The sequence below is a fragment of the Rhinolophus ferrumequinum genome, chromosome 6, assembly GCF_004115265.2.
Source record: "Rhinolophus ferrumequinum isolate MPI-CBG mRhiFer1 chromosome 6, mRhiFer1_v1.p, whole genome shotgun sequence".
Taxonomy (NCBI): domain Eukaryota; kingdom Metazoa; phylum Chordata; class Mammalia; order Chiroptera; family Rhinolophidae; genus Rhinolophus; species Rhinolophus ferrumequinum.
The window spans coordinates 2,041,916-2,061,038 of NC_046289.1; the positions used below are offsets into that span (position 1 = coordinate 2,041,916).

The 19,123-nt window shown below is 48.8% G+C and overlaps 1 protein-coding gene across 2 annotated transcripts in view; it reads left to right on the forward strand.

Moving 5' to 3' along the window:
- Positions 1–19,123, forward strand: part of CDC42BPB (CDC42 binding protein kinase beta) — a 103,273-nt gene that overhangs the window by 36,844 nt on the left and 47,306 nt on the right. For both annotated transcript variants that reach the window (XR_004423138.1, XM_033107090.1), the window contains exons 2-5: positions 3,825–3,916; positions 7,429–7,512; positions 11,399–11,494; positions 15,658–15,806. Coding sequence is in view for 1 of the 2 variants with exons in the window: in XM_033107090.1 (XP_032962981.1) it covers positions 3,825–3,916; positions 7,429–7,512; positions 11,399–11,494; positions 15,658–15,806 (421 nt within the window). In the remaining variant the exon portion in view is untranslated. The remainder of the gene's footprint in view (positions 1–3,824; positions 3,917–7,428; positions 7,513–11,398; positions 11,495–15,657; positions 15,807–19,123) is intronic.

The window sequence follows — 19,123 nt, forward strand, 5'->3', positions numbered from 1 at the left end:
TTTAGTGCCTTCTATGTTTAAAAATCAGCTTTCATTCACATAGTTAATTTTCTATTGCTCTTCTCATAGTTTCCTTATCTTTACAAGCTTTCCTCTCGGATTAGTTTCCATAGTCCTTCCCCTGTTTATCAGACTGGCCCTGATAAATCCGTGTCTGTTTCTGTCAGGGAAATGTGCAGAAGTGTGTAAAATGCATAAGCAGCAGACGTGTCTGTCAGGAGAGCAGGAGGGAGATCACGCAGAGTCAGGATGACTGATGTGGAAAGAAAAGAGGTGAAAGAGAGGTGATGAGAGAAAGGCATTTAGGTTGCAGCCTTGGCACAAGGTACTTCCCCTCGTATCTGCCTCAGTTGTCACTGTTAATGGGTCCCTGAGGTGGGTTGGAGAGACACCTTTTGCCCATTTTATGGATGAAGAAATTTAGTCACAGAGGAGCAAGTGACTTTTCTAAGATGGCAGGACCACTGTCCTGAATGGAAGCCAGGGCTTTTCCCTGGGCCTCCTGCCAATTCGGGGAGGGATCAACAGAATTTAGGTAGCACATCATCAGATCACTGACATACATACAGATGGTTACAGCTAGAAATTAAATAAACACACCACGCTCCAAAGTACTCTAAACAACAGATGAATAATGGACTATTTTTAAAAGCTGGTTAGCAAAAAATAGGGTTGACTATCAGATCTTTAATGACTTGATAACTTCCTAAGCCTTAATAATAAAATGACAAAAAAGAAATGAATTAATTCAGTACTATTAAAGATACTTTTATCCAAAGTCATTGTTTGTGTAAAATAAATAGGAGCCTAATTAAGGTGAGAAGGCACAGAATGAAGGAATGGTGTGTACAGCCCTTACGCCTGAGGCTCAACAAAAGCACTTACACGGTTGGTTAAGAAGGATGAAGGATGAGCACGTGGCAGGAGGGACAGTTAAGATACTAGGGTACGCGCCTGGACACCCTCACGGGGCATCAAAGAACTATTTCAAAGGAGGTGAGATGTCAGTGCACGGCAATGGGGACCAGTCACCTCACTCAGGACACACGGTGTGCACGGCAGGCTAGGAACCATAAACAGTGTTAGTGCCCTTTGAGAGTCCTGGAATTTCATCCTAAAACTTACTTTAAAATAGTAAAAGGCTGTGTGCCTGCAAATGTTTGTTCCAAATTTATTCACCATAAGAAAATAATAATTTAAAAAATTAAAAAAGAAATTAAATGTGTAGCCTATGTGTTCCAGTAGATAGATACATGATTTCCAATTGTTGGTGTGTCAATTTAGTGAAATATTACGCATCTGTTAAAATGATAATGGAGGGGGATAGAAACATGACATATAAGAAGTAAAATAAAAGTAGAATACGAAAAACCATGTAAACATTGTATGTGCCTGCGAGCAAGTTGGAATGGGAATGTGGGCAAGTTCACGTGGCTCATGGTACAGTTACGGGAAGTTTTCTTTGATTTCGTGAATATCGCTGTGTGGTTTGCACATTTAAAACTGACTCTCAAGGTTTGTGAGTCTTTGGGGCTTTGTAGACCTGTCCAGAATGTTGTCTTGAACCGCTGCCGGAATGCGCGTTTCTACAGTGATAGCGCATGGAAAGAGAGGCTTTGTCTTCGATAGCTGTTTAGAACACGTATTTCCATTAGGAATTTGGGGAATGGTTATTTTTGGTGATATTTGAAGGAACTAAAGATGATCCAGAGATGAACTTTAAGTTCTAGCTCAAGGGTTTTCTTTACCCTGGCCTTTAAAAGAAATTCCAACGCTGTGTGTTCTGTCTCCTCATCTCTGGGCTGCTGAGCATTTGTAATGATGGTGGTAGAAATTCGCTGTCGGTCGGCACTAAGGACCATCTGTGCTTTGGCTGTTGTTACCATGTTCATTGAACCACGGGGATCAAACCTTAGTGGTATTAGGCAACTATTTCAGGAGAAAAAGGATAGAATTAGATTAATACTGTGGAGCTCAGTCAGAAGCCCAGGAAGTGTCAGACGGAGGGTGAGAGGAGATCTTTATAGACACACATGTAGACGGAAGAAACACCACAGGAAGCGCCGGGTACACTTTGCTCAGTTTCCCCAATAGGGACGTGTTGCAAAACTGGTAGTGGAGGATTTGCAAAAGAGCTTTGTAGAACAAATACAAGTTAGCGAGAAACATGCGTTTAGGCCCGAGAGTGAAAAGAACAGCTTTAGGAGCTGGAACTAAATGGACGGCGGTCTGAAGTGCGTGGCTTCTGGGCCTGGTTCTGCCATGTGCTCCGTGTTCCTGAAAAGAAGTTACATAAACTCTCTGGAGAGTTTCCTGGGGTTACTGTCACAAATTAGCATAAACTGGGGGCTTAAAACAACAGGTTTTTTTTCTCTCCCAGTCCTGGAAGCCAGAAGTTCAAAGTCAAGGTGTCAGCAGGGCTGCTCCCTCTGAAGGCTCTGGGGAAGAAGCCTTCTGCCTCTTCCAGCCTCTCGTGGTACCAGTGTGGGGGCACAAAAAGTAACTTTCCTCCCACCTTCTGGGTTCTTCTAGCTGGGCTGATCATCAGATTACCATGAGACAGGTTAACAGGAGAGAATGTCCAAAACTTATTACAGAGGTACATGCAGAGTGCCGTCGGAATAGGAGACCCGACGATGCATTGGTTGGTAGAAGGTTATTTGCCTTTGTGGACTAAGGAGAGGGAGCCAGGGCTCTGGGGTTCCAAAGGGAAACCAGGTGATGTACAGTAGTGAGGAAGAGCAAACACAAGGTGGACAAACTCTTGTTGGGTCACCTGGACACAGATGCCAAGTGATGCTCTCTTCCTCTCAGCAGGTTTTTCCATCTGAATTCCTTTAGGCAGGAGAGGAGGGAGGGTCCAAGGTTCTTTCTCAAGTCTTTTGTTTCTGAATAACCAGCTTGAAATCAATATTGCAAAGGCATATTTTGGGGTGCCTAAACTTGGGCCCCTGTCAGCAGTCCTTGGCTGGTAGCTGAACCACTCCAGTTTGGGCCTCCATCTTCATGTGGCTTCCCCGCTGTCTCTGCCCAAATTCTCTCTCTTCATCGGGACCCCAGTCATGTTAGATTTAGGGCTCGTCCCATTCCTGTTTGTGTCCTCATCTTGTTTACATCTGCAAAGACCCCACTTCCAAATAAGGTCATGCAGCTTCCAGATGGACTTGATTTTGGGACGACTATTCAATACACTCTCCACAAAAACCTAGCTTAGTTTTCTTCTCCCTAAAATGTGGATCATAAGGAATTAGTCGCCAAGAGTAATAATGCGTGAGTGCAGTGCGACGTGCTTCTCCCAGTCGCCGATCGGCGTGACTGAAGGGTGTGACTGAACGATGGTTCTGCTGTTCAGGGCTCTGCCTGTGCTTCTGAGACCATCCATGTCTTGGTGACTGTGTCATGTCCCTCACCTGCCCTGTGGCTCCAGCTGAGCTGACAGGTGAGCTCCAAGCTCACTCACCTGGCGAGCTGGCGCCTGTGCTCGTTACATCAGTACAGCGGCTGCAGAACAGACCAGGAGGTGCTGTCCGTTGCTGAGGTAGCAGCTGATGGGTAGATCTTCGCTTTCATAATTGCTTCCAGAGATCTTTGTGGGGACGGTGTTTGTTAGAACAGGTGTTGGCATGTCGGTGCTAATGGTAAACATCCACATTGATTTAGCATAAATACTGACTTTCTAAAACTTTCTAGATATTAAGCATTTTAAAAAGTAAACATTTTTTTTTCTAAAAAAAAGTATAACTTAGTGGAATACCCCAATTAAGTTTTTACATAATACCACTGTATTGGAGTAAGTTGTTAATTTTGCTTTTTTAAATTTATAGCTAAACCTTTTACACAACTGGTGAAGGAAATGCAGCTTCATCGAGAAGACTTCGAAATAATTAAAGTAATCGGAAGAGGGGCTTTTGGTGAGGTAAGATAAGCTTCCTTTTGTTAATTTTGTTAAGTTTGCCCAAACCTCAACAGCTCACACCTAGCATTTCTGTGGTCCTTACATTGATTTGGGGATGAAGTAATTATTAGTATCGTTGTAGAGTTCTTGAACAAAATCCAAAAGGTAGAATTGAAAAGAGAAAAATAAAAATGAAAGATTGTGTGACTGGTGAGTTAGTTACCCAGAATATCATGTGGACCAAAATAGTTTCGTACAGACAAATGTGTTCTTTAAAAATCCATCTGTTAATTGGAAATTTTCTTTAAAATGCAAGGAGGGTAAAATAACGGTCGTCCCCATTGTTTGGGGCTGCTGCCATCAGTCCCCTGCTGGTTACGTGTCTGGTCGCCTTGCGTTAGGGTAGAGAGCAGACCCAGCAGGTCCCCGCGAAGGGCCGGGTGCTGCCTGCAGCCCTCCCGCCTCGGCTGGATGGCGCGCTGGCCCGGCCTGTGTGTCCGGCAGCCTCCCTGGGCAGCCTCCCTGGCCGAGGCGAGGGCCGGCGGTCTGAGGCGCGGGTTCCCTCAGCAGACGGACCAGCTGGCTTTGCAGTTGGTCACCTTGAGAGCTTTGCCTCTTAAACTTTGAACATGTTAACTCCTCTGCCCAGGAGTTAACCTTCAGTTCGCCGAGGCGGGACCTGTGCATCTTGGTCACTGAGGAAAACCCCAACGAGAACATACTGTCACAGCACAGCGCATTGTGCCCTGTCTGACTGCGAGCCTACTGGGCATGACTAGAAAGTGGCACAGAACGGGAGGTGGCACTTGCTGTGCAGGGCACACGCTTTATGTGCCACAGGCGGGACAGGAAGCAGACAGTTTTCACGCGGTAGCTTCTTGGTTCTCAAGTATCTCGTGTGACGACTGAGTGGAAACAAGACTTGTGATGTGTCTCAGAAAGCGCCTCACTATTCTTGGGATTCCTCTGCTACAGGCACTGATGGCACCCCTGCTTTATCTGCAGGTGTCAGCAGGACACAGAAATACTCCTCCAGACACTGTAGGGACTTGAGGGAGAAAGCTCTGGGCGCGGGGACGCGGTTTGCTGTGTCCTCCCTTCTTCCCTGGAAATTGCCGCCCTGGCCCAAGTCCTCTGGCAGGCCCCGTCTCTCTCCTCCTGCCTTGCCCCGCCAGCCCTGTCTCTTGCCCCGTCCCTGAGTCTCACCGACGGCCAAGGGGGAGGGCTTATGGGTGGCTGCCTGGTCCCCTGGGTTGGCGGCCCCTCCCAGGCCCTGCGAGACTGAGCGAGCTCCAGGTTTACCTCAGAACTACCCTGGATCCGGGGCTCCTCAGCCAGATTCAACTTACTGTGGGCTGGGATGGGACAGGGAGGTGTTTTGGTTTGGGACTTTTTTAACATTAGGGTATAATTACACATAAAATGCATAGATCTAAGTGTACATTTTGAGTTACGGCAGATGTCTACACCTGGGTAACCAGCACCCCAAGTGATACAGAGCATTTCTGTCCCCTAGAAAGTTCCCTCCTGCTCCTTTCCAGACCCCCGTCCCTCCCCGTAAGCCCCACCCATCTGCCTCTCCTGAATGCCACCAACAGGGAACTTAATTTAGAGGAACCACAGGAAACAATTGAGTTCTGCATAGAAATAACAACTCTGAGCTACAGGTAGTTTCTGTAAGGTGCGGTTTTTGGTGGTGTTTAGTGAGAAGGAAGAGAAAGCCTGTTGCAATTAAACCCAGTTCGATCCTGTGTACACTTTACTGACTGTCCTTCGTGTGCCGAGCAGTGTGAGCAAGGCCACGGCCCGTCCAGGCTCTGCAGTGACAGTGTCCACCTTAGAGTGTTCCAGAGGGGCAGCGAGGGGCGCCAGAGCCAGAGAGGCTCCCCTTTAGGAGGAAAAATGAAAGAGCCAGAGAGAGCAGTGTGCCAAAATCGCTTAGTTATTTTTAACACCCTTCTTTGCCAAAGAGCTTAGTGCAAAACCCGGTTTTCTGCGTTTTGAAGAAGGTAGCACTGATTACCTGCACGTTCCTCCCAACTCAAGGAAAACTGGCCCTTGCCCGGGCCTATGCAGGCCCTGGGAGCTCTCCTTTGCGCTTGCTCCCTCTCAGGCTCTTCCACCTTCTTTGAACCCGCCCCCAATGCCCGCCGCCATCCCTCCCTGGCCCTGTGGCCTGGGGCTCTGCACGCCAGCCTTCCTCAAGCAGGTTCTCCAGCCACCCAGCCATTTGTCCAGTCTGGGCTCCCTGTGCATGCTCGCCACTCCTTTCCAGCCATAACTAGAATCTTGGACCCCCATTGCTGCCTCCCTGCGATATTCTCATAATCACACACCTGAAATGTGCCCAGTTTCGGCTTCTGCGATTCTGACGATGCCAAATGGATCACAGAACTGAGGACACTCTTTATCCGTGCCCGGACTGGAAGTGCTCTTCACAAATGGTTCTGATTGGGTTATGTTTTCCTAATGCCAAGCCAAGGGTCCCGTCAGGGTGTGTTTATTGCGGATCCCCACCTTCAAGCCCACGGGAGATTATATTTAATTATGACCGTCATTATAACACAGTCTTTAAATGTAGCCACCTGAGGGTGAGAGGCATGTTATCTAACCCTTCTGAGCCTCAGATTCCACATCTGTAAAATATGGATGTCAAAAATACCAACTATCAAGAATTGTGATGAGGAATAACTGAGAGTGTGCAGATAAATTGCTTAGTTCTGTTCCTGGCACATGGAAAGTGTTCAGTGCATGTTAGTTTCATGAGTACTTTAGTGATGTTATTGAGAGATATATGTTGTTTAGAAAGCAAGGAAGTAAATAACTTAAGAACTCTTCGTTCCATGCCTGCTGTGAGGCTGCCTGCCATTGGTAACAAAGTTTTGTGGTGGAGACTTAGGCTAATGAATGATTGGTTTAAAGAGGGGAGAAAGTACATGTGATGGTACAAATATCACATCTGGTGTTGGTGGCCATGGAAGAACACATTCGAGATTTGGCAGGGACCAGGATCCAAGAGGACTTCCTGGAAGAGGTGGTATGTAAGTTGTATTTTGAAGAATATGTGTGACAGTCAACACGCGGAGTGCTAACTGTCTAGCACCGTTCTGAGCACATTAAATGAGACGTGAGCGGTAGGCGACTGAGGATCATGGGCGAGGAGGACTGAGCGTGGGGGGTGGAGCCCGTGAACGCAGGGATGGAAGCTTGGGAGCCACTGACGAATTCTAAAAGTTTTAGTATGAAACTCCCGGACACACCGCAAAGGAGCGGATGATGGAACCCTGTTCACCCAGTGCTCAGCACTGGGGTTTTCTGAACTGAGTGGGTGAGATCACTCAAGTTGCAGTGTGGCTAAAGTCAAGTTTTTATGCTTAAAAGGGCAAATCTTTACTTACATAGGAAACTACTTTCCTTAGCAGCTCATTTTCCCGAGTTTCCAGGCCATTAAGATTTCACTGTGGTGATATGCAAATGCGCTGGCCTTCGGTTCCATTAACTACATTTTTGTGAAACTCCCATTTGTGTTCCAGGTTGCTGTTGTCAAAATGAAAAACACTGAACGAATTTATGCCATGAAAATCCTCAACAAGTGGGAAATGCTTAAAAGAGCAGAGGTAGGTGTGGAGTGCTGAAGAAACAAACACGCGAAGAGTTTTCTGTGAGGGGCAAGTGAGATGGCTGTGAGGCTCCACAAGTGTGGGCCTGCCCGCGGTGACACAGGACTGCCCCTTGTCCCAGGGTCTGCGCCCCGCCCGCCCGGCATGCCTCCCACGCGCTCTGCTTTCCACGTGCTCTGCTTTGCTTGAGTCTGTCGGCCAGATTCGTGTTTCCTGGAGGGCAAAGGAAAGCTTCGTGGGGACTTGAGGCATTTATCTCAGTTCTCCATATGTAAAAGCAATGATTGAATGTGGAGCCTACCTAGTAGAGGAATGTTTTTCTATTTCCTCTTAGCGGGGGAATGAAAATTATAAATAAAAGTAGATGATTGCCGCTTGGCAGTCTGCGGTCCTTTTTGTTACTTCTGTGGCCACCCCTGCCACAGCTGTTTCATGCCCTGACCCTATCTCCCCAGCCCCATGAGCAGCCCCAGCTGACACAGGCAAGGCCTGCCAACGAGCCCAGGCTTCTCCTCTGGGTGCCCCCAGACTCACCTCCCCGTGCCTCAGCTTCTGTCTTCATCCTCCCACTCCCTCTGGGGGTTCCCCTGAGGCTCTGAGGCTCCCCTGCGCCTCCGAGAGCCAGACTCTTCCTTTCCAATCTCCATTACTTACCCTTGTCCTCTCAGCTGACACCCCCTGCCAGCGTGCACTTAGCGCCTGTCCCATCAGTGGTTGTGTGGCTCACTCATGCTCCCCTTCACCCCGCAGCTGCTAAGCAGGCCCGTGGTTTCGCAGGCTCTCCCCTCTAGACTCGGCCTTCTTTGGTTTATAGCCTCCCTCATCCTATCACTGTAAACACTCCTTGTAATTTTGGGTGGCCCTTTCCTCTTCTGCTCTGGGATTCGTGTCCCCGAGGATAGCTGCCACCGTGGGCAGATCACAGTACAAACCTTTGGTTTAAGTCCGACCGCTCTTCTGAGCACCGGGTTTTCAGTGACCTGGTAGGTAGGTATTCTCCAGCCGCCCACCAGCACCTCATCCATCTGTCTGATCACTCTGGCTGTCCTTCCACCCGTCCACCGTTTCTTGTCCCTGCTGTGGCACCCAGCACGAGGTCTCATGCCCATTTACTGCTCACCAGTGCATGTTGGTTGACGGCATTATGACCATTTTTTGTAGTGACCGGGGCTCACAATGTTAGTGGCCCATGACTGCCTCAGCCACCGGCATTCCACAGCCTCATCCTCACTGCACTCGTCTTGTCCTCTCCTCGCTCACTCTCACTGCCTTGTCAGCCATCCTGGGCCCAGCCACCCTTCGCGTCACCGCTGGCACTTTGCTGAAGGCAGGAAAAATCAATGGGGAAAAGAAGTAGCTACCACTAAGTGGAAGTTTGGGGAAAGAAACAGTTGTAGCAAATTCCATTCAGGTTTATGTTTTTATGGGAGTGATTGATTTACGAAAGAAGACAGCTGAGCCATATTTAATATGACTTGTTATGTTAACCTCCGGAGTGTGTAAATTTTAAAAATTATGAAAGTCCTAAGGTTAGGGAGTAGTGATTCTCTCCTTGTGCTAGTTAGTATTTTACCCATATGTCGTGTCAGGTGAGGTAGTACACTTTAAGAGTAAGTATCGCCTGTTTAATTTAAATCTGGTGACACAGTCCTTTTTCATCAGCATACTCAGGAAAGTCTAAGAATGTCTGCTAACCATGATGCTTATCCTAGAATATACATATAACGGGATGTATCAGGGTGTGATGTATATGCAGATACAATATGTATAGAGACAAAAGCCTGGTTAAAGTAATGTACCCTTTTATTCTTATTTAGTAGGCTTATTTTAAATATGAAATTGTATACTATTGACTTCTAAATGTCTTCTTTAAAAGCATGACGTCAGCAAGAAGCAGCGGGAGAAAATTGCAAAGCAGTAGAAGTTCATACCTTGCAGCCCAGGCCAGACTTCTAGCTCAGTGTATTTGGTTTTCAAAAACCAGTACAAGTTCCCGTGCTCTTACAGCACATCTGCTGGGAAATCCATGTGCGTCCCCATGCTGGCGGCCCTCGTGAAGAGTGGGTGTCACTCTGAATGTTGCTCGGGGAGCATCTCCCCTCAGGAATGGTGTTCCAGGCCCTATAGGTCTCAGCTGGCTGCGGCCCCAGCACCCGGTTTTTCTCTCAGCCGTCCCTTTAGGCCCCATGGTCTGGGTGGCCACTGGCTCCGTGAGCATGATGGTTCCAGAATTCATGCACATTGCAAGCAGAGTTTTGGCCGTGTAAGTCTAATTAGTAGAATCAGGACACAGTTACCTCAGTCATTTCTTTTTGAAAGAAAGACATTTTTTTTTTTTTAAGTTTAGAATAGAAAAACTTGCAGAAAAAGCAAGTTCTAAAGGTTACTGTGAGATTTAAATAAGAGAACAGGTAACACACACTCTGTCTCGTGCGTTGCATGGCAGACGCTCCATCAGAGGTATGTTTATTTTTGCAAGTTTCAAATTTAAGGAGTGAAAATCTTACGTTATGTGCTCAGTATTATAATTATGCCAAAAGAGCCCCTTTGCTGCCTTCCAGTTCCTCTGCGTACTATGGGTCACCAGTCTCCTGACTGCTGTCTTTCTTTACCCCCCAATGTCCACCACTCCGGCAACCATCAGCATGTTCTCTGTGTCTGTGGGTCTGTTTCTTATTGTTTTGTTTGGTCATTTATTTTGTTGTTTTAGATTCCACATATAAGTCCAATCATACAATATTTGTCTTTCTCTGACTTATTTCACTCAGCATAATACCTTCTAGGTCCATCCATATTGTCACAAATAGCAGGATTTCATTCTTTTTTATGGCTGAGTAATATTCCGTTGTGTATATTAGCACATCTTTATCCATCTGTCTATCGATGGGCACCTAGATTGCTTCCATGTCTTGGCTATTGTAAATAGCGCTGCAGTAAACGTAGGGGTGCATCTGTATCTTTTCAAATTAGTGTTTTTGTTTTCTTTGGATAAATACTGAGAAGTGGAATTGCTGCGTGGTATAGCAGCTCTATTTTTATTTTTTGAGGAACCACCATACTGTTTTCCATAGTGGCTGCACCAATTTACATTCCTACCAGCGGAACACGACGGTTCTCTTTCCTCCACGTCCTCGCCAGTGGTTACTTTTAAATTCAGATGCCACCTGTGTATTAAAGCTCTTTAAAAAACCCCATAGCAGTGTCAACAATAGTCTTTTACCGTCTGCTACGGGCCGTGGGTCTTTATGGGAGAGTCCTGTGAGGATTGTGTACATCAGTATAATGCAAATAAATCATTTGCATGTAAAGAAAATAACCAACTCAGATCAGTAAGCAGATGTGTGTCCTGTCTTGCCAGCCATGTGGCTGCTAAACTGGGGGTCTGTGACAGAGGGGCAGACACGTGGGGCAGCGTGTGGCCACAGCACCGCTGCCCTGAGGAGGCTGGCCCGGTACAGGCAGCGACGCCGGGCGGGAGGGGCCCGCTGGGAAGCTACTGCTGAACAACCCCATCTTGTTGTGGGCCAGGTTTAATCTATAGTGTTGGCTGTAGAAACGGCCTGTGTGGACGGGACAGGTGCAGGGCCCACCTGGAAGTGTGTGTGTGGGGGGTGTGCGTGGGGGTGGGGTGCAGGTAAGCACAGGGATGCACCCACTTTGTGTTGGTACAGGGGCACTGAGGCATCACAGGAGCTGCCTGGGAGGGCAAGGGTGGTGATGGTGCCTCTGGTTCCAAGTGAGGGAGGGAGGCCACACTCCCTGCACTTGGAAGGGAGGTGACACCCTCCAGAGCCTCTCACCAGGGACCCCTCTGTTGAGGACTGTGCTCCACAGGGTGTTTTTCCAGGTGGAAGCACACCGACTTCCTTCTGATTCTTTACAGACTGCTTGCTTCCGAGAAGAACGTGACGTGCTGGTGAACGGTGACTGTCAGTGGATCACCACGCTGCACTATGCCTTTCAGGACGAGAATTACCTGGTACGTCTGCGTCGCCAGAGCTTGAAGACTCCATCCAGTGGCATTCGCTGACTTACTTGATTCCTTTGTGCTGTCACTAAAATAATGAGAAGACAAGTGGGAGCTGAGGTTTAAATATATATTTGACTAGATAAAACTAAGGGGTTTGTTTTAATGTAGTGGTTGTCGTGTGGATTTTTCAAAAATAGACTTGTGACATTATCGACTTGTTTTTCTCGCATCACTAGATAACCTGATTATTTTGTTCTCTGGGTTTATTACATGTAAATAAACCGGGGGTTTCGGTATTTTCTATTTTGAATTACACATAAGAATAAGAAGTTGTTGTGGGATTTCAGATGTCAGTCCTGTACACCGAGTGGGTGTTTGCCCCCTGCGGGGTCTGCAGGCCCCACGGCAGTGAGCTAGCCTCCAGGAGGCCTCCTGACAGCCTCCGTGTGACGCTGTCTCCATATTCTTGTCATCTGTTTAGTCTGATTTGAACTGGGGCTTGCTTTCAATATTGACCGAACAGCTTTGACTGACATGCGTGTGTCGATGGCTAGAGAAACGGCACAAGGCGTCCAGGCACCGAATAAGTCACAACTGCTTTGTCAGCACTTTAATTCCGAAAATGACTTTCCGGTTTGCCTAAACCTGAAAAGTCCACCTGTGGAGCTCTGGGTGGACAGAGGCCAGCTCAGACCTTGCTCCTCTGGCCAGCGTGTGGCCAGCAGTGGCTACAAGGGGCCTCAAGGGTCACCGCAGCCTCAGGGCGGGGACCTGTGCTGTGTTCTCTTTCTCCAACAGCCGACTTGGGAGCTGCTTCTCAGTGACGTGCTCCGTTTGCTCACAACATGCAGCATAGTATAGGAACTCTTAATCTTAAAATAATCTCTTTCAAACATCAAATCCCTTAGATTCAAACGTCTACGATTAGGTAAAACGGTTTATTTTACTGTTTAGAATTGCAAATACCCATACTTCAACAAATATGAGGGGGCAGCTGGTGTTTATTGAGCATTGGCCCGTGGGTTTTCCCAGTCTTCCGCGTGACCCAGTGAGATAGGCTTTCACGAGTTTCATCATGTTATGAAGGGGTGTCTGGGGCAAGGAGAGGAAGTCAGCTGCCCACGGCATCGCAGACGCAGGACGGTGTCAGGACCCGCCCGGCCTGTGCGGCAGGAGACGGTGCCCGGTGCCCCTCGGCAGTCAACAGGGTCCTCGTGCTCTGGGGCATCTCCACGTAAACCCCTTGCTTCCGGGACTGGGGGTGCTGCTCCGAGTGCACTGTCTCCAGTTCATTTCCTGTTTTGATAAGAAGTGCATGAGGTTTCTAAGGAGTGCTAGGCAACACGGGTCTGTCCAGAAGGAAAACAACATTTTTGTCTCTCAGACTTTTCCTGAGGTCAGCATAGCATGTTGCTGTCTGAAACATGAGGCATTACCAGCTTATTCTAACTTGGGACAGTCAGTGAGGAATTCCAGCCTTCTTGAGTTTTGGGAGTTGCCCAATTAGAAGTAACAGTGAAAATTAAGGAGAGAGGAAGGCCAGCGCTCTGGCGCTGTCTAGTATGTGGACACGGGCCCATGACGGGTTACAAGGGTGGTGGGGGACCAGGCTTGGCACTCCTCCTGCCACCCACGGTGGTGTATTTAGGCAGTAATCCTGTGAGGTGACCGTGAGGAAGAACGGGCACGAGTCCACCCTGCGGAGCTCGTTCATGTTAGAGCTTCCAGTGGAGGTGGCCAAACTCGACATTTCACAAAAATGAAACCTGTTTTACCAGTAACTCAAAGGGTGTTGCCTTACTGACTTAGCTCAGAATCCTACATTACGTGATAGGAAGTAATCAGTGCAGTTCTTACAAGTGAAAAGATAAAGTTTCTGCTTGTCTGCCTACGAGCCTTTACAGTTCTCGTTCTTATAAACTTGTTTTCCAGGAGCCCGTCCGTTACGTTGAACACTGTGATAGTATGGGTTTTGGTTTTCGTTGGAGATTTCTAGGTGGACATGGAAACTGTTGAGGCTCGGCTCGGTACGGTGCTGACTCCTTCCTGCTCTCTTTAGCACCAAAGACAGTGGCTGTTCATTCTCCTGACCGCCCCTCACCCACGTGTGTTCTCTTCTCCAGGTGTCTGTACCTGCCTCCTGCCCGCTGTCCAGTCCTGCTCTTGTCCCTTCTCTTCCAGTCCATTCTTCACAGGGCGGCCAGAGGAAGCGGTAAAACGTAGATCAGATCGCAGCTCTCCACCCCCACACGGTGGCCTGTGGGGTCTGGCCTCGCCTCGTCCCCCCTCGCCCGTCATGCTCCAGCCGTTGTCACTCTTTTCTCTTCTTCCAATGGCCACATTCATCCTCCTCTCAGCCTCTTTGCACCCGTCCCTTTGTCTGGAGCATGACCCCTGGCCCGTGCCACGGCCATCTTCTGCCTGTCAGTCAGGGTCCCATCTGTCAGGTGGCACTGTGCCTGCCGTGTGGTTTGGTGTTTTTCCCGGCACCTGTCTCTGAGGTTACTGTGTTCATCTCCCTGCTTCCTATGGTGTCTCTCCCTCCTCCATGTCAGCTCCATAGAGGACGTACCTGTCGCCTAAAGGGGTGCTAGCAAGTTCGTTACTGAGAGAATGAGCCAGTGAACACCCTTTGAGAGCCTTCTGTGTAACAGGGTGTGGGGGAGACAAAACGATTAACCCGGGATTCCTGCTCTTAAAGCTCACTGTTCCCGGAAGGAACAGGCCACAGTGCTGGGAGGCCGGGCGGCGGCCTGGCTGAGGCTGGCCTTGGGGCGGGGGGCACAGAGATCCAGGAAGGCTTCTCAGATGAGGGGTCGGTGTGGTGAGTCTTGCGAGCTGAGTTCTGAGGCAGGATGAGAGGGTTTGTTGGTGAGACATCGTGTGGGAGAACAGGGACCTGATGTGAAGGCTTCCCTTCCTCAGACAAACCCGACTGAATGGTGTTCAGTTTCCTTCCTTAGCAGACACTACAGCATCGTGTTTAAGACAGGCCTGGAGCCGCCGACAGCTTGGGTTCAAAGCCTAGCTGTGTCGCTTGCTAGCTGGGTGACTGGTCATGTCATCAAGCCTGGTCCCGTCACTGTGAAGTGGGACATGCTAGTACCTGTGAGGAGGGCGATCTGAGGATTAGCAGATAATGGGGTCACGGAGCATGATGGCCACTGGCTGAGTGGGGCGGTGATTATCGGGGGCTCAGTAAACAGCGAACGATCGTTTCTCGGGCAGTGGTATTTCCTGTGTTGATTAGTTAAAAGTTAACAAGTAAACTGCTCAGGCCAGAACATGCATCTCTGAAAGGAAACTGGTATCAAGGTAGGTGGTTCCGAAGAGCTGTATGTAATAGTCTCACCTATCCAGGCCCCTCTGACCAGGGAGATGCCCGGCTCAGGGTGTCCACAGACCCCAGGCCCCTCTGACCAGGGAGATGCCCGGCTCGGGGTGTCCACAGCCCCCAGGCCCCTCTGACCAGGGAGATGCCCGGCTCGGGGTGTCCGCAGCCCCCAGGCCCCTCTGACCAGGGAGATGCCCGGCTCGGGGTGTCTGCAGCCCCCAGGCTCCCTTTATAACCGCCTTCAAAGTGCAGGGGCAGGTGGGCTCTGAGTGACGGTACTGGCTCAGTCTTCTGGCAGAGCACGTCCAGCACCTTGGGCATCCCCCTCTCATTGCTTGAAGTTTTGCTTAAGCCATAGATTTTCTGATACTTTTCAGCTTGTTCATGATGCCATCTTCTAAGAGCTGCAAGTTTGGGGTGACTTTAGATAATTCACTTCCCTTTTCTGGTCTGGTGTCTTCTTCCTGTGACAGAAGGGCCTGGGGAATTATTTTTAAACCGCGTAGAAGTTGATGGACTTTGCACTGTGTGTCACTTTGGGCCACTAGCTTTGGAATGCCTCCTCCAATACTGAACCCTTCAGTCATTGCCATTGATTAAGTCCATTATTTGTTGAAGTTTGTTCTCTGCCACATGCATGGCGTAGAACTATCACGGTGTTCTAATGGACCGGGGTGCATGTTCTAAGAGGGGACGTCCTGAGTGACAGGAGCCACTAGGAAGCCACCTGAGCAGACCTGAGGTCAGAGGATGTCCGCACTGGCAGTTGGGCCTCTGACTGTCAGGGTTAGTGGGGACTAAATGTTGTATTCTCTCCCCTTCTCTCCCCGACTTGCAGTACTTGGTCATGGATTACTATGTGGGTGGTGACTTACTGACTCTACTCAGTAAGTTTGAAGACAAGCTTCCAGAAGACATGGCAAGATTCTACATTGGAGAGATGGTGTTGGCCATTGATTCTATCCACCAGCTTCATTACGTGCACAGGTAATCGCCTTCTTACATACTTTGTGGAAACCACACTTCATGTGTTAAAGTGGTCCTTTCAAGGTCTGAGGCATAGACCCAGGTCCTTTCAGGGTCTGAGGCATAGGCTTCCAGAATAGTCACACACTTAGCGAGACCTCACTTGGCGCTGCTGCCTTGCAGAGCAGCTTCCCCAGGTCACCGCCTTCAAGCCCCCGCGCCGGTGACGGTTGTCATATCTAATTTTTGCCAGCTGAAGCCTTGTCCTATGGCATTTACCGGACATGAGCTCACTACCTCCCCTGCATGCCCCCAGAGCTCGTGCGGGTCCCCGTCCCACTATGTGTCCACTTCCCTGTTTTACACCAACCCAAGGGCCCATGGCTCAATCACCGCACAAAAAGCTCAACAAAGGAAGATGGGGTCGAGGAGAGGGGCTCATGCCACAGCACCTTGAGTAAGAGTGTGACTCCCCTTGAGGAGTGTTGTGTGGGTTGAAACGGGAGGCAGGTCTCCCTCCTGCTTGCCCTGTCCCCCTGCTGTGCCCGCCCTCTTGCTGGGAGGACAGTGGCCTTAGCCTCAGCCGGCCTGGACCTTTGCATCCATCTCCTCCTGCTGTTTGTGTAAAACAACTGTTCAGACCTGTGGGGTTTTTTTGTTTTGTTTTTTAATTTAAAGTAATTTCACGTTCAGTAGTTTTAAACAGTCAAATAGTTCTGCAGGGCTTATAAGAAAACATGGGTCTCCAGCCCTCCCCACCCTGGTTCCACTTGCCACAGGTAACTGTTGTCAACATTTTAAGCTGTTTCTTCTGCTGTTTACCTTCATATTTCTAAATACCAGGCTTCGGTTGCTATTTTCTTTTTTGTGGGGTCGGGAGGGTTAGATCACATCTATTAAAATGGGGATTTCACCTTTGACGTAAGTGCCTCTCTCTCACCCGTCTTCCCAACAGGTTCTCTCCATCCTCGTTCTCCCATGTTGTCCCAATTAGTGAAATAATACCTTTCGTTATTATTAATGAAAGGTTAAATCAGTGTTCAGTGTTTGTTTATGATACAACTGTGTAACTGTTGCAGACAAGCCTTGTAGAATAAATAGTTGCACTTCTTTATATAAATTTTCATATCCTCTGGGGTTCATAATTGCCCCGTTTTTCATTAGCCTACTTTTTTTGTGTAGCTGCCACTAATTACCCCCCGATGTGAGCAGACGATAAAGCTGTGTACGTCCAGACGTGTCTGAGGTAGCCTCAGTCCCCCTCGTTTCCCTGCCCTTCTGGACTGTTCTCATCCTGACACCTCTTCTCCCTCCTGCCTCCCTGAGTCACGTGGCGTCTTGGTTTATTCTTTTGATTTGGTAGTACTTATCCCCCAGTATTTCTGGGAAAAGAGGTGTGTGAGACCCTTGTTTTGAGATCCGTGACTTAATCCCGCCCACTACCTGACTGATAGATTATCCAGTTGGCCATTTTCAATTGGAAGTCACCGTCCTTCTAGCACTGTGGAAGTGTCTGCTCCTGTGCCCTCCCCCTTCATGTGGCCATTGAGAGCTTTGTGGCCATTGGGGTTCCCTGGGCGTGCACTGTGGTCGGTCGCTGACCCCACTCAGCCCCAGCGGCCGGCAGCCTGTCAGGAGATCTTCTGGGCAGAGGCATTTCCTGCCCTGAGGGTAGGGATGGCGCCCAGCCGCCCGCTGGCCCAGTGTTACAGTACCAGCTGCACAGGGAGGAAACTGAGGCCCAGTGAGATGGAACAGCCTGCCTTGGGCCATGTACTCCTGTCGAGGTCACCGTACCCCAGGTCCCATGTCACAGAGTGAGTCAAGGGAACTGCCCCTAAACAACAGTCGCTTCTTGGAAGGCAATGAGGTTTGGGATGGTGGTTTTCTCTTCTTCACGTATTCTTAATGTAGTTATGTCTGCTTTTATAACGGTGGTTATAATAGTTTTCTTTCTTTCTTTCTTTCGTTCTTTCTTTCTGGAGGGTACAAGTCCCTGTGGCCCATGCAGGGATCGAACAGGCAACCTTAGTGTTACCCACAGCACGCTCTAAACGAGTTAATTGGCTACCCCAATAGTATTTTTTTTTTAATTGGGGGATATTGGGGAACAGTGTGTTTCTCCAGGGCCCATCAGCTCCAAGTCGTCGTTCTTCAGTCTAGTTGTGGAGGGCGCAGCTCAGCTCCAAGTCCAGTCACCGTTTTCAGTCTTTAGTTGCAGGGGGCGCAGCCCACCATCCCATGCGGGAATTGAACCTGCAACCTTGTTGCTGAGAGTTCGCTCTCTAATCAGCTGAGGCATCCAGCCGCCCCTCCAGAAGCTGAGTGGCAGCTCAGTGGCAGCTCGTTGTCTTCAGTCTAGTTGTGGAGGGCGCAGCTCACTGGCCCATGTGGAAATCGAACCGGCAATCCTGTTATTCAGAGCTCCCGCTCTAACCAGCTGAGCCATCCGGCCGCCCTTACCCCAATGGTTTTTAACATTAGACGTCACACTCTGTCTTCTTGACAGAGCTGTGCCTACTTCACATCGGACTGGTCAGTGTCTTTGTGTTTGTCACACTTCTCCAGGGAAATTAATTTGACCACCTTTGTAATAGTTTAACCTTTTCCTATTTTCCCCTAATTAGAAAGCTTTCTCCTCATTTTCTTAATTGGCTGTGTAGAAGCTTTTCTTTGTCATTTCACCTCCAGGCATAGAAGGAGACATTAAAATACATAATTCAGAAACTTTTTTCCTTAAAAATTAACTCAGTATTCAGCTTAAGTGCTTGAATGACCCAGTCTAAAAACAGAAAGATTGCATTTTTTGCTAGAAAGTTCATCAAGTCAGATTTTATAGGAAGTCAGTCCTACCCCAGTCTCAGGCAGGTACCTTGTAAGTTGAAACTGTACATTTGGTGGGGCTGGAAGTGAGTTTTGTCAGCACCTGAGTGCTACCACTGATGGATTTAACAAGCATGGTTCTGACTAGAATTTTGGGCTCCTTTCCTGGGGTTGGATGTGGGCCCTGGAAACTGAGGGCAGTCCTGGGGCGTCGGCAGGCAGACAGCTGCGAGCTGAGAAGTACGGTGCGTGCGGGAAGCAGTGCGGCGCCAGGACCGCACGGGGGCACTGCCCCTTGCTAAGGGGTCAGTTAGGCACATCAGCAAAGGCCTAGAAAGATACATAGGATTGCAGACGGAGAATGTCGCCTCCCCAAGAGAGTAGAGAGTACATCTGCACAAGGAAATAAGAACAGGTACAATTTTAAGAGGAGCAATATTCAGAGGACAAAGACAGCCTTGGACAAAATAGAAAGCTGAGTAGAAGAGGTGGAAGACAAAGCAGAGGAACTCCAA